We start from the raw sequence: 15,334 nt of genomic DNA on the forward strand, positions 1-15,334 counted from the left end.
TTCTTGTATAACACACTCAATAGTCTAGACTGTGAATGGCTAGCCAAGCAGATAAGCAGTTTCTCCTCTCTTGGGGTGTGTCTAGACTACATGCCTCCGTCGACGGAGGCATGTAGATTAGCCAGATCGGCAGAGGGAAATGAAGCCGCGATTAAAATAATCGCAGCTTCATTTAAATTTAAATGGCTGCCCCGCTCTGCCGATCAGCTGTTTGTCGGCAGATCGGGGCAGTCTGGATGCGACGCGCCGACAAAGAAGCCTTTCTTGATCGGCACAGGTATGCCTTGTGAAACCAGGTTTACCTGTGCCGATCAAGAAAGGCTTCTTTGTTGGCGCATCGCGTCCAGACTGCCCCGATCTGCCGACAAACAGCTGATCGGCAGAGCGGGGCAGCCATTTAAATTTAAATGAAGCCGCGATTATTTTAATCGCAGCTTCATTTCCCTCTGCCGATCTGGCTAATCTACATGCCTCCGTCGACGGAGGCATGTAGTTTAGACGTACCCTTGGTGTTCACACCTCCACATCAGCTGCTAGAAGTGGGCCTCACGCTCCTTGACTGAACTTTCTTCATTATCTCTAGCGTTATTCTGGCCTGCATATTTATACCTGCCTGGAAATTTCCACTACGTGCATCTGACGAAGTGGGTCTTTGCCCATGAAAGCTTATGCTCCAATACATCTGTGAGTCTATAAGGTCCCACAGGACTCCTTGTGGCTTCAATAGTGTAATTACTCCTAAAAGCAACAGCGTGATCATGCTGAACCCAAAGGATCCTTCTGGTCACTTTCTGTCTTGACATCGGATACAATCACCAGGGCTATGTCTACACTCGGGGCTTCTTGCGTCAGAAGTATGCAAATGAGGCTAAGCGTGGAATATTGCCGAGCCACATTTGCATACCTAATGAGCCGCCATTTTTGCAGAAGAGGCTCTTGCGCCAGAAGGAGCTGTCTACACAGGTCTTTTTTTGTTCAAGAAAAACCCTCTTGCGCAATGCCGTTATTCCTGAAAATAATCTGCGCAACGGCATTGCGCAAGAGGGGTTTTCTTGTGCAAGAAGGGGCAGTGCAGACAGCTTCTCCGGGCGCAAGAGCCTCTTCTGCAAAAATGGCAGCTCATTAGGCATGCAAATGAGGCTCGGCGATACTCCACGCTTAGCCTCGTTTGCTTATTTCTGACGCAAGAAGCTGCGTGTGTAGACATAGCCCAGCAATTTGCCTGATGCATCTTTATTAAGGAGACTGATCTTTCCTGCTCACCCGAGAGGGGTGTCCGACGGAGTCAGAGTTTTACATTACACAAAACATTACCTGCAGTCCAAAGCCTAGCCCCTTGCCTCAAGAGCAAACTCTGAGATGGTGTGGAGGGGCAGCAGCAGGGGCTTTGTGGGCAGCCTTTTGTCTGGCTGCTGGGGAGATCAGGTTGGTCTGGCTCATAGAAAACGTCCTTCCACTTCTTTCACAAGCTTTGCCAAAGTGTTTTCCGAAGAGTTTCCCTTTTTAATAGGTAACTAGCACATTTGCCCAGCCTTGCTCGGGTCCTTGAGGGGCTCAGGGCAGAGTGCTGGGTGTGTGTGTGCGGGGGGAGGACACAGGAGTCAGGGTGGGGTGGCAAGGAGGGATTCTGGATAGGGGACTGGGTGTGTAGGAGGGCAGGAGGGGGCGGTAGAGCCCCCACACCCCCAAGATTCATACCAGCCTTGCTTGCTCTTCCCCAGGGAGTGAGAGCAAAGTGCATAGTTCATTTGCCCCTGCAGATGAGGAATGCAGGGTGAGTGCAGCTTGAGTGAGGAATGCAGCAAACTGGGCACTTTCCCCTTGCTCCCTGATGAAGACCAGCCAACAATGTTCCATAGGAATCCAGTGAGCGGTGCTGGGGGGGTGGAAGAGTTTTACCTTTGCCTCCCTAAAGGGGGGCACCTGGAGGTGGGCAGCTCGGGGATGGGTCCGTCCCAGCCACCCCCTTCCATCTGCCTGATAATTCTGTCTCTTCTGCATGTTTTATGAGACGCATTCTCATTCCAGGCACCACCCAATATCCTGGCACAAGCCAACCCTAACGGTATGAAAAGTGATGAAAGTTATGAAAAGAGGAAGCTGCATACCGAAAGGAGCGGTCCGAGCTCTTGCCTTTGAGGAGGAATTCTGGAACAAACAGGAAAAACAGACAGACGGACTCTCTCCAATGTAGAATAGTCTCAAATCAAAGCATAACTCAGAGTAACCTCTAATGGGCTACTCCACTTTCCCCAGTAACAGCGGCGAATTCATAATGTCTGCCTGTCGGCAGAGCAACATCTAACGAGAAAATGTACAGACCCAGGCACCCAGATGATGGTCAGAGCCAAAAATGCCTGACAGGCTCATGGAGCTGTCATTTTTGGTTTGTTTATCTTGTTAGTGATGCTGTGGGGACAGACGGTGTTTGTTCTGCCCATCTAAACCCCAGCCCCATTTCTTCCGTGGCATAGTTTGGTTCCAGTCTCACTTTCCCCCCTTGGCCTCTCCACCTCCCAGCTGGGTGCTCTGATCCCTCAAGGTAATGGGGGGAAACTAGATAGACTGAAAGTCGAACGTTGAGTTGCACCAAAAACCCTTCCCTGCCCAGATCAGGTCTGATAGCCGGCCCAGCACACGGCCGTGGAGGGAGGGTGCAAGTAACCCTCGGTATCTCATGCCCAGGAAACACTCTAGTAGCGCCCAGGGCTGCTGAAATCCTGCATCAGGGTAACCAATGGAGTAAGTTGTCTGGGGCTTATCAAAGCTGGCGTGGTACCCCCGGCCCCAGCCCATCCCCAGAGCTACAGGCCTGAAAGGCTCCAGCCAGGGGACCCCCGAACTGGTCAAAGCAGGGATGACACATGTTAATGTGGGGGGGCTCAGGGAGAATCAGCAGAGGGAAGTTTGCCCAGTACCCGCTCCTAGTCAAGCGCCTTCTGCAAACAAAACGCAGAGGGATTCCAGTAGCCGAGTGGCAAAGAACCTTGCTGACCTCCAAGCCCATCCCCCACCTGAGCAAATGTAGGTTGTGGAGGGGAGGCAGCAGGTGAGGATTGTTCTCAGTCCACATGGGGGAAACTGAGGCACAGAGCAGCTCTGGCTACCAGCTGCCAGTCTTCGTCCATATCTAGACTCCTTAGCACTGCCCATATTTTTGGTGGAAATGTGCCTAGGAATATGCCTCGCTCAGATAAGCTCCATGCAAAATTCATTGTGTCACTTATCACTGGTTTATTGGGGAGTCTGAGAAGGGCAGCACAGCCCCTCTCTTCTTGGGGGCTCCTGTCACCTAGGAATGGCACTAGTCCACACACACCCCTCCCCCGTTTAATCCCTGAAGGTGTGGGTTTGAGAGAGGATGCTGAGCAATAGGACTGGGGGATAGTGTAACCCACACCCGTAGTGTGGGTCACTGTTCCATGGAGTGACACCTAGACCAGTTACAGGGAGCAAGATGAATAAGAGAGCTCTACAGTCTAGCTAAGAGCCAGCTGGCTTTATAGCTCCAGGGTTAGAGGTTCCAGGGTCAAATCCACCCACTAGTAGTTGCAATAGCACCTCACTCAGATGTCTGGGGCAGCTCCCCCAGCCAGAGAGATGGGTTTGGGGTGGCTGCAGACTCAGGCAGTGGCTTGCTAGAGGTCCCTGGTTCAAATCCACCTGCTGTCAGTTGCAGCAGCACCCCCACTCAGAGGAAGATGCTCAGGCAGTGGTGCTGCATCCCTTGGAAAAAGGCAGAGATTACAAAATAAAGCAGGGACGTGGGATGATAAAAGTGACCATAGGAAGTCTGAGACTTTTCTGGCCTCCCCATCAGGCTAGACAGCTTCCCCTGAGCTCATTTTCCAGTGGCCCAGGCTGGTCCTTCCTGGCAGAGTAAAATGCCTAAAACATAATGCTGCACACACCACCTATTGCCATTAAACTAACATTCGTGTTACATGGTTCCTGCCTTTTTTTATGTCCCGTGTTTCTTATCCGACATGCCTGGATGTAATCCAGTCGCTCTGCACACACGGGTCGCTGTGCATGGGCTAGAGGCTGAGTTTGGATTTTTTTTATATTTTAAGATGCCCTCCCCTGGCCCTTGGCGTGGGCCTGTCGTGCTTTCTCCTCGGCGCGCCCTGGCCTGAGCACATCACCGGCCCAGAGCAAGCAGAGGGATTTGCCCCAGGCTCCAAGCTAGCAGCCAAGTGTGCACTGCCCGGTCCTGGCTCTCCGAAGGCAGGCCAAGACGGCACCCAGGAATTCAGCTCCGGGGCGACTCACTCTTGACGAGGCAGGACAAAAGATACCACAAGCCACTGGGGTTGGCAATCTTTTATTAGACAAATAAACCCCCTAAGAAAGTAGCAGGGACTTCACCCCACTCAGGGTAACCATCATTTGGAGTGATCTCCAGCCGGGAAACTCCAGGGCCTTTGGCAAAGCCGCTCCATTCTGCCTGCGCCCTCCATCCCGCTGCATCTTCACCCTTTCCCCGGCGTCCTCCCGGGCTGGGCAGGAACCCGGCTCCAGGCACAATCCAGGAGACTTGCCAAGCGAGATGGTAGCTTAGACTAGCTCCTGTAAGTGTTTCGAGGCTGGGGGGTGAGCTGGCTGTGCTTTGCAGTGCGGCGTGTTCCCGGGTGGGATGGGGTTTCTCCACTCTCCCTGCTGCCTGCTCAGCCCTGGAACAAAAATCCCGAGGGATAGATGGAGTAGCGGGAAAGAGAGAGAGAGAGAGTCCTGGCTCCCGCACCCCTGCCCACTGGCACTCAGCTACCCCGGAGAGGGAGAGAGAAAGGGGAGTGAGGGGCAGGGGAATTGAGAGGGAGGGTGGCTTTATATCACAGCACAGGGCTGGTCCTCTGGGGAACTAGGGTCAAGTCCAATGTTCCCTCTAATCTTTCCTATCCATGTGTGGATTTTTTCCACCCATGTGCAGAATAAATTTGTATGAGGCATGTGCGGATGTGCACCACCGACAGACACAAAGAACCTACCCGTGGGTGTTCTGCTAAGCAGCTGGGCAGCATTGGAATCTCTCTCAAGCAGACACACAAGCACCCAGCTTACAGGAAATGTTGGTCAGCACCCTCGCTTTGCCTGGCTTGGCTGCTCTCTGAGCCGGGCAGGACTAGGAGTCCGCGCCTGGGACAGCTGAACTCTGTAAGTGCTGCTGTGCGAGGGTAGGGGCTCTCGTGCCCACCCAGGCAGTGGCTGGAGGCAGGAGCTGTCTTGGGTGGAGGTGCCCTCGCTAGGACCATGGGGTGAGCTAGCCGGAAGATGGGGAACTGGACAGACTCCATATCCAGGCTCTGCCATACCTGTCCACACCTGTTCCTCTCACAGGAGCAGGATCTCAGTGAGGGACAGAGCCAGTAGGCTCAGGTAGCCGGTCACGACGGGGATCCAGAGGCTGCTTCCCCCAGAGCTCTGATTCTTCGGGCTTTGGGACAGCTGCTGCTCCAGCTGCCAGACCTCAGCTTTGAGTTTATCTCTGGGAGAACAAGGGAAGGGCATGGGAGCAGAGCGCTCTTGTGGAGAAATCCCTGTAATATTATCGCTCTCATATAACTTTGTATTAAGATCTTGTCCTTTTAGATCTATCTTTAAGTGTTCGTATAGAATCTCTGGAACATTTCTCCTAGAACTTTGTATTAAGAGAAACTTTCCTTGTAAGCAAAAAAATGTCTTTTGAGCTCTCCCCTTTCCTTGATTGTCCTGTTGAAATGAATGAGGTGTGAATGGAGAATGAAAGAGGAGCACCTCCAGCAGCAGTTGCCAGGGTGGAGAAGGTCTGGGAGCCAGATCGAAGACAATACCTGTAAAGTGAGCTCATTAAGAAGACTGGACATACAGAGGCCTTGGGAGTCAAGCAGCAAGTGCCTGCCCTTGGAAGAACTCTCTTTGAAGTGATAGAAATGTAGCCCTGTTAGTCTAGGGTAGCTGAAACAAAATGCAGGACTATGTAGCACTTTAAAGACTAACAAGATGCTTTATTAGATGATGAGCTTTCCTGGGCCAGACCCACTTCCACAGATCAAATAGTGGAAGAAAATAGTCACAACCATAGATACCAAAGGATATAATTAAAAAAAAATGAACACACATGAAAAGGACAAATCACATTTCAGAACAGAAGGGGGATGAGGGGGGAGGGGAGGAAGGTAAATGTCTGTGAGCTAATGATATTAGAGGTCATAATTGGGGAAGCTATCTTTGTAATGGATAAGATAGCTAGAGTCTTTGTTAAGACCCCGGCGTAAAGTGTCTCTTTAAAGTAGCATTAAGAAAGGCGAGGTGATGACTAATTGGCTGCATGAGAGGGATAAATAGGAGACATCTTGCAGAGGGATCCCGGGTTTTTGTCTTGCCAACATGGGAGCATCGATCCAGATCAGGAGAAACCCAGCTCCACCCCTTCCCCATCTAACTCACCTGGCCAGTGCAGTTAGGGGGAGCAACTTTTGGTACAAGATGGAGTGTGCGTGTGTGTGTGAGAGAGTGCATGAGTGTCATGTGTCTTATGCATATGATAGATATTGATTGATCTATGTATGTTCAATAAATGTGGCGTGTTGCTTTATCCCCTTGAAAAAGATCCCGGGTGCTTCTTAAGCACATTTTGATGGAGAATCGCGAAAGGGGGAAAGGTACCACGAGCATTTATTGAGTAATGGAAAGGTGTTAAGAAGTATGGAAAAGTGATCATAACCTCGAAAAGTATTAAAAAGTGATCGATCATTAAGGGGTGCACACCCCCGGTGGTAGAAGGCCAGGTAAAGAGAGGAGGAGAAGTAGCTTTCTCGCTCCCCCGGTTGTAGAGTGCCGGCATTAGAAAGAAGGGAGGAGAATTAAATGTCTCGCTCAAGGAAAAAGAGACATTGGTAGATAAGAGTAAAAAGTATAAGCATTGCTATTTTAGTCCCCATAGGAGGATGGATATACTAGAAAATGTTTAAACATAAGCAGTCATTTACGAAGGCTCCCAGAGAGGAGACTGAGAAATTGGCATTTAAAGATGTTACCCCTTTTTGAACAAATATTGCAAAAATTCAGACACAGCCCGTGGTCTGATCAAGTGTTAGCTAATGTCCATACAATTGCAGACCTAGAAGACAAATTGGCTAACTACTTATGGATATATAAACCCTCAACTCCAATGGAAAAGGAAGCAGCTGCGGTTTGGCTTCTATGGAAAACCTGTAATGAGGTGAAGCAAAATACAGGACTATGTAGCACTTTAAAGACTAACAAGATGATTTATTTGATGAGCTTTTGTGGGCCAGACCCACTTTTGATCTGAGGCAGTGGGTCTGGCCCACGAAAGCTCATCTTCTAATAAACCATCTTGTTAGTCTTTAAAGTGCTACATTGTCCTGTATTTTGCTTCAGCTACACCAGACTAACACGGCCACATTTCTATTATTATTCTGTAATGAGGTGTTCCTCCAATTGACTGAATATAAGTATGCAAATATGAAACTGCAAAACGTAAAAGCCTCTGCTGCAGAAGTGGAGAGGTAGAAATGCATGTCCCTCAGTACCCAGACATAGCTAGAGTCTCTTAAGGATGGGTACTGAGAGTTAAAGCAACTCTCAGATTTTTCAGGAATATGCTTAAGAAAAAGGACCAGGAGGTGTAGGGCTTAGTGAACAAGGCTACCCTTCTTGCTAAACCGGTAACGGGACAAAGCCTGAATCTGTGGAAAGGAGCCACTTTCCATTTAGCAAGAAAAACAGGATCAGGCCCAGACAAGCAGGCAGGTAAAAGATAGATTGAAGGCCTTGTGGTAGAACTGAGAAAAAGCAGTAAGTACAGGTACTGGAAATCTAAATCCTTAAAACAATACTTACAAGAGTAATATCTGAAACAAGGCCAGTGTTCATTTTAAGAGATAAGAAAGTGTTTTAAGAAAAAGCAAACCCACGGAGAATTTAACTCTACAGAGAATGGAGGGAATTGAGCAGTTGTGAAAATGCTAAAATGGTATAGGAAAAAATTGTGGTTTCTTTGCAGCCATTTTGAAGGAAAAATGGGCCCTTTTCCAAAAGAATGTCTGTAAATAATCCAGGCAAATTTGACTCAAATCCATACATTTGATTATAGATCATGCTAAAAGAACTTGAAGGGGGTTTCTATTGGAACTTAACTACCACAATGAATAAAAGAGAATGTAATCATTGCACAGCTATGTAGAAATCGTGTAAGAAAGGTTCAGAGAGAATGTATGTGTATCTGTGTGTAAATATATATATATATATATATATATATATATATATATATATATATAGGGTAAATAAGTGGGGTTTTCAAGGTCCAGTAATCTTGTTTTGTAGGTTAGTGAACTGTTTTGTAGGCTTAAAACAAATTGGTTTGGTTTATTTTCAGTAAGACCATTTCAGTCCAAGTTGTTCAATGAAAGTACAGAAAAACTCTGTGAGCATAAAAGAAACAGTTACACCCTAGGCAAAGTGCAATATGGCTAAGTAATGTTCTAAACAAAGAATGCACATTTTCCTGTGACATGCTGTGTATATTGTAGAAGGGGTAAAAGCTGCAAAGAAATCAAAATCCTGTGAAGGCTCCAGGAGCTGCAACAGGTTGTACTTTCCTTTTCAGGTTGCTGTGTGAGAGCAGGATTTAAAAGTAAAATCTCAAAGCTCTAAATCTCTGGCAAAAGTGATTGTGTCTCTTTTTAAGACAAAGCTACAGCCAGCTTTGAATCTAAAAGCAAGCCAGAAAGTGTTCTGCGGTGCAGATGCCCTAGCTGGCAGCACAAAGAAGCTTTGCAGGGAATAGCAAGTTTGATCAGCAAACTACCTGAGGTCAGAAAGTTCAAATTGTAGCCTTCCAGAAAGGTGGGGAAAAGGAGTCAAACCTAAAACTGAGAATCTAAAAATCAAAATAAAAAACCCTGAAAAAGATCCCGGGTGCTTCTTTTAAGCACAATACTCTGGGAGACACCTCCCCACCCCGTACCCCGTGGGACACGGACGAACTCGGCTCACCTCTGCTGCTGAGCCTCGAGGAGCTGCTGTCGGAGCATGTCAGTTTCACCTGGAAAGCAACAGACCGTCCAGGGCCAGCCAGAATCAGCAAGCTTCTACCCTAGCGTGCGCCCCCTCCCAGCAAGCTCATCTCGCCACACCCCAGGCCTCGTGGGGGACCGCCGCCTGCTTGGCACCCCCTGCCGCTATCAGACAGGCCAAGTGACTATGCCAGTGGGGCTGGAGTCCGAGGAGAGATTTGGGGGCTGCCTGTTCACCTCCCGCAGCCCTTTCTCCACAGGAAGACTTTGGCCCCCCTGTGCTTGCTGATGGTTATAAATGTATTGGATCATAGCGGCACCTGGGAGCCAGGCATGAGGGCTCCCTACCCCACAGTGGTACCGGTCTCATGAGCCAACCATGCCCCCGTCGGAGTGGCAAAGTGGGGTCCATTGCCGGGCACCAGAAAACCACCCAACAAGCATGATCCAAACTCCTATTACTCAGATCCGGCCGAGGGTAGTGGGCCTAGCATACGGGCCCAGTTCTATGTCCCTGGCCCAGCTATGTGCATCCCTCCTACCCCCAAAGGCATTTCCTGACTTAGAGGGGCTCTTTCCTAAGCCACCCAAGGGGGCTGGTGGCAATTAGCCAGGAGCGATTGGGAGCAGTCGTCTCACCTTGTCCCCTTCCGGCCTCTCTGCCTCCCAGCCGGGTGATTTCCTCCTGCAGGGCTGTGATGTTGCTTTGCAGGACACTCTGAGCCAGAAAACACAAGGGAGAAGGATCAGATGCCGGCAGGGAAGCCCTCGGGCTGGGCAGCTGCCTCTGGGGCAGAAGGGAGCAGCCCTGAAAAAACCCATCCTTCCGGCCTAAGTGAAGGGCCCGTATAGACAGTTATCTGATCCGTTCTTATTCATTCCTAGCTCAAGATTTCTCTTTTCCCTTCTCTCTCCCGGGTGCTGGGGAACTGGACTGGCCTGTGGAGGGAACATGGGGGACGAGACCCGCTGGCCCTGCAGGCAGCGTTCCCAGTAAGCCGGATGCTTGGAGAGATCCAAATCCACTCGGCCCATTAGTAGAGTGCCCACTGCCGGCAGCGTGTCTTGCTAGTGGTGGTGCACCTCTGCACCTGCCTTGGTGCACGTAACAAAATTGATTCCATACACAGATGGAAAAAATGAGAAGGAGACTGCCTTTAGGACATGTGGTTCTCTGCTCCGGATCTCTGGGACTGCGGGGGTCGATGACAGGAGACAACCGGATCTGATGCTCAGGAACAAACAGGAAGGGAGACGGGAACAGGCAAACATGGACTGACGGGATCGCACAGCTGTAACCTAAAAGGGAGCCTCATCCGCACGCCTGCTCAACCCCTGTCTCTTCACTTACTCTTGGTCCCCTCCGTCCCTCCCCCGGCCTCTCTCCTTCCCCTGCTTCTCCCAGTTCAGACCTAGACTCAGTTTCTCTCTGTCTCTGGCAGGCTCCATGCTGCCAGCTGGTGCCCCTCTCGGCCCCTCCAGCTGTCACCTGCCCTCCTCCCCACAGTGCATTCCCCTGCGCACCCCCTCGCAGCTCCCCTGGCGGGGGAGGGCGGGCAGGCGTGCAGGGAACAGGAAATTGAACCCGTCGGGTAACAAAAAGCCGCCAGGGACCCAGGTGGCACCCAGGGCTGCATCGGGGAGCATGCACACAGCCCCGGGTCCAGCAAACTCCAGGGGGGACAAATAAGAGGGGATGCCCATGTGGGGAGCCGGGGGCTGTGGGGAGGGACCCTGGAGCAAGCTCCCACCCAGACAAACCACTGAGGGGCCGGGTCCTGGCTCTGGAACAGTTTCTGGGCGCCCAGCCCCCTGACACCGGACCGGCGCTCCTGGGCGCCACCGCCCCCCCGTATCAAACAGCAGCCCTCACCGTCAGGCTCCCGCAGGACTCCCAGCGCGCACGCATCTCCCAGAGGCTCTGGTTGGCCCCCGCCAGCTCTGCCCTCGCCCCGGCCTGCTGCTCTTCCAGCGTCCCCTTCTCTTCCTCCAGCGCGGTGAGTTTCCCCGTCAGCGCGGCGGTGCCGTTAGCCAGCTGGTCCTGGCACTGCCGCAGATGGGTCGGGGCCGAGGAGATATAGACCAGGCAGGCGATCAGAGCAACCGCGGCCAAGAAGAAGGCAACTGTCATGAAGGCACAGCCCGTCCTCCAGCCCCCCATGCTGCTCGTCTCCGGGGACACCGGGCTGCGCGTCCCGGCGGGTCCGGCGCCTTCGCCGCCGCGCTGCGCCTCGCCCTGCGCAAAGGAAGTTTCTTTCGCCCTCTCTCGCGCGTCCAGCGGCGCCTCGGCGCAGAGACCAGTTCGCCCCGATTTCCTGCTCTGGGGCGGGCGGACGCCCTCGGGAACGGGGCTTTCCGGGGGACGGGTGTGGCCGCGCGCCCCGCCCCTCCTTCCAGCGGCGATGGAACTGGGGGGGCCCGGCAGAGCTGTCGGCGCTGCCCCGGGGGAGATCTGGGTCCGCGGCTCTGAGCCTTCCCCCGTCTGATGCTGGTGGTTAGTCCGGGGGCACGGGGTGTGAGCCCCTCCCGCGCTCCCCCTGCCCAGCAAGGCCCTGGCTGCTCCCCCGGGTGGCTCCCGGCCCGGGGCTGGCGGAGGCTGGAAGCACCGGACAGCCTCGGTGCTTGCCACCGAGTTCCAGGCTGGAGGCTGTGAGGGGCAGGGCAGGGGGCAGCGAGCGACAGAGCTGTCTCCTGACGGGGGCGGCTCAGCTGGGGCAGAGGAGGACCTGGGGGGAGCGGGTCCCAGCAGCCCCAGATCTCCCCTCCCACCAGCACCTTGCTGCCAAGGGCTGCCTCTGGTCAGTTTCGTTTCTCACACCCAGAGACAGAACAGCTGGATTTCACTTCTGGGAAGAGGCTGCTGCATCCGGCGGCCAGGCCAAGCTGGAGGGGAGGGAGTCAGAGAAAGGGGGAGACGGGCCCCGGGGGAGGGGAAAGGGGCGGATTTACCTGCAGCTCGGACTTTTTTTGGCCTCTTCTTGTTAGTTCAGAGAAATGTTTTTAGACCCCTCTCCCCACACAATCAATAACCCCAGTTCCTTCCCTCTGCGCTGCTGAGCCCCCCCCCCCTCGGGCCTTCCCCTGCCCCCAATCTACACCAGACCCCTGCTGCAGCCTGGCGGGGGGGGGGGGGGGTTCTCATATCAATGGGAAGGGGCTGGGCTCGGGCAGGGGGAGTGAGGCAGACACCTAGGTCCAGGCCTATGTTCCCTTTTCCAGCAATGTGCAGATTTTTTTACTCCATGTGTAGAGTACATAAGAACAGGCCAGACTGGGTCAGACCAACAGCCGATCCAGCCCAGAGTCCTGTCTGCCCACAGTGGCCAATACCAGATGCCCCAGAGAGAGGGAACAGAACAGAGAAGCCTCAGGATCACTCTCCTGTCAATCATTTCCAGACCAACCGAGGCTAGGGACATCACTCTGACCCAGCCTGGCTAATAGCCAATGATGGACCTAACCTCCATGAATCTATCTAGCTCTTTTTGGAACCCTGTTAAAGTCCTGGCCTTCACCACATCCTCTGGCGAGGAGTTCCACAGGTTGACTGTGCTGAGTGAAGAAAAACTTCCTTTTGTTTGTTTTAAACCTTCTGCCTATTCATTGCATTTGGTGACCCTTTGTTCTTATATGGTGGGAATAAGTCAATAACTTTGCCTTATTCATTTTCCCCACACCAGTCATGATTTTATAGACCTCTAGCATCTCCCCCCTTAGTCTCCTCTATTCTAAGCTGAAAAGTCCAAGTCTTTTGAATCTCTCTTCCTAGGGGGACCCGTTCCAAACCCTTAATCATTTTTGTTGCCCTTTTCTGAACCTTTTCCAATGCCAAGAGATCTTTCTGGAGATGAGACGACCACATCTATATGCAGTATTCAAGTTGTGGATGTACCAGGGCTTTATATAGAGGCAGTAAGATATTTTCTGTTTTATTCTCTATCCCTTTTTAAATAATTCCTAACATTCTGTTTGCTTTTTTGACAGCTGCTGCACACTGAGTAGATTTTTATTCTGTGCCCCAAGGTGTGCGCACCACTAGGAGCAACGCAAACCTAGCTATGGGTGCTCTGCTAATCAGCTGGGCAACACTGGAATCTCTCTTGAGTGGCCACACAAATGCTCAATTTATGGGGATCACTGGTCCAGATGTGGATAAATCCCTGTAATATTATATTTTGTATTAAGATCTTGTCCTTTTAGATCTATCTTTAAGTGTTCGTATTGAATCTCTGGAACATTTCTCCTAGAACTTTGTATTAAGATAGATAGATCTTGTAAGAAAAAATGTCTTTTGAGCTCTCCCCTTTCCTTGATTGCCCTGTTGAAATGAATGAGGTGTGAATGGAGAATGAAAGGGGAGCACCTCCAGCAGCAGTTGCAAGGGTGAAGAAGGTCTGGGAGTCAGATCCAAGACAATACCCGTAAAATAGTGATAGAGATGTAGCTGTGTTAGTCTGGTGTAGCTGAAACAAAAGACAGAACTATGTAGCACTTTAAAGACTAACAAGATGGTTTATTAGGTGATGAGCTTTCGTGGGCCAGACCCACTTCCTCAGATCAAATAGTGGAAGAAAATAGTCACAACCATATATACCAAAGGATACAATTTAAAAAAAATGAACATATATGAAAAGGACAAATCACATTTCAGAACAGAAGGGGGATGCGGGGGGGGGGGAAGGAAGGTGAATGCCAGTGAGTTAATGATATTAGAGGTGGGGAAGGGGAGATGTCTGTGAGTTAATAGTATTAGAGGTGATAATTGGGGATGCTATCTTTGTAATGGGTAAGATAGCTGGAGTCTTTGTTAAGTCCCCTGCGGAGAGTGTCGAATTTTAGCATGAATGCCCATTCAGAGGATTCCCTTTCAAGTGCAGATTTGAATGTCTTCTGAAGTAGGATGCAGGTTAGCAGGTCATTGAGACAGTGTCCTTTCTGGTTGAAATGGCAAGCAACTGTTTTTTCTTTGTGATCCTGTCTAATGTCTGTTTTGTGGGCATTGATTCTTTGGCGAAGGGTCTGAGACGTTTGTCCAATGTACATAGCAAACGGACACTTTCGGCACATGATGGCATAGATTATATTTCTGGAGGCGCAGGAATATGTGTTCTTGATCTTATAACTCACTTGGTTAGGCCCAATAATGGTGTCAGCAGAGTGAATATGTGGACAAAGCTGGCAGCGGGGTTTGTTGCAAGGGAAAGTACCAGGGTTGGTATTAGTGTGGTATGTCCTGTGGTTGTTGGTAAGAATCATCTTGAGGTTAGGTGGTTGTCAATACCTGTAAAGTGAGCTCATTAAGAAGACTGGACATACAGAGGCCTTGGGAGTCAAGCAGCAAGTGCCTGCCCTTGGAAGAACTCTCTTTGAAGCAGCATTAAGAAAGACGAGGTGATAACTAATTGGCTGCATGAGAGGGATAAATAGGAGGCATCTTGCAGAGGGACCCCGAGTTTTTGTCTTGTCAACATGGGAGCATCGATCCGGATCGGCAGAAGCCTGGCTCCACCCCTCCCCCATCTAACTCACCTGGCCAGTGCAGTTAGGGGGAGCAACTTTTGGCAACAACAAGACGGAGTGTGCGTGTGTGTGTCTGTGAGAGTGCATGAGTGTGATGTGTTATATGCATATGATAAGTATTGATTCTTCTGTGTGTGTTCAATAAATGTGGCGTGTTGCCTTATCCCCCAGAAAAAGATCCCGAGTACTTCTTTTAAGTACAACACAGACCCCCTAGAATTGCCCCCAGTTCTGGAGCGCCCGGCCAGCGACTGCTCCATGGAAGAGAACCCCACAGGCCAACCGGCCTGCTGCCAGTGCCTGCCCGCAGGAGCTGGGGGCAGCAGGGCGTGTTTGGTAGAGAATGGACTTTGCATTGATGATTCTTGAAATGTACAGCCCCTGGCGCAGTGAGGTCCTGGCCCATTGCTGGGGATCTTTGGCACGATGGCTAGACAACTAATGACGGTGCGGTCACAGGGCAGCTGCCCCTTTAAGGGGAGGAGGCTTTTCCAGGCCCCTGGTACTGATTGTTCACCTGTTCCCACCCAAAGGGGGCCAGGTGAGAGCTGAACCTAGGAAGGGGTTGATGGGAGCACCTGGGCCCTATCCTCAGGACTTCTCTGGACACCAGAGAAGGGGAGGGATTGGCAGCATGGAGCAACGAGGAGGAAGCTCAGGGGTGCTGGGGTAGGCAGTACACTGGGGCTTGTCTCCTGCTCAGTGGGGTTGTGGCTTGACTTGTAGTGTGGAGCAGAGGATGAAATTACCAGGTGGAATGGGCCCCCTCTTTAAACACGCAGGTAGGTGATGCT

At 51.3% G+C, this 15,334-nt stretch overlaps 1 protein-coding gene across 2 annotated transcripts; it reads right to left on the reverse strand.

Moving 5' to 3' along the window:
• Positions 1–4,307: 4,307 nt before the first annotated feature.
• On the reverse strand, positions 4,308–11,663 carry LOC102458310 (uncharacterized). Of its 2 annotated transcripts, XM_014578176.3 has the most exons (5): positions 10,894–11,611; positions 9,660–9,738; positions 9,001–9,049; positions 5,313–5,485; positions 4,308–4,673 (listed from the first exon to the last, which is right to left on the reverse strand). In XM_014578176.3, the coding sequence occupies exons 1-4, from the start codon at positions 11,179–11,181 to the stop codon at positions 5,332–5,334; spliced, it is 570 nt and encodes a 189-aa protein (XP_014433662.2). In that variant the 5' UTR covers positions 11,182–11,611; the 3' UTR covers positions 4,308–4,673; positions 5,313–5,331. The 2 variants fall into 2 exon arrangements, with proteins under 2 accessions (XP_014433662.2, XP_006132332.2); XM_006132270.4 differs by lacking the exon at positions 5,313–5,485 and having other exon boundaries at positions 10,894–11,663.
• Positions 11,664–15,334: the final 3,671 nt, after the last annotated feature.

The sequence above is a fragment of the Pelodiscus sinensis genome, chromosome 19, assembly GCF_049634645.1.
Source record: "Pelodiscus sinensis isolate JC-2024 chromosome 19, ASM4963464v1, whole genome shotgun sequence".
Taxonomy (NCBI): Eukaryota; Metazoa; Chordata; order Testudines; family Trionychidae; genus Pelodiscus; species Pelodiscus sinensis.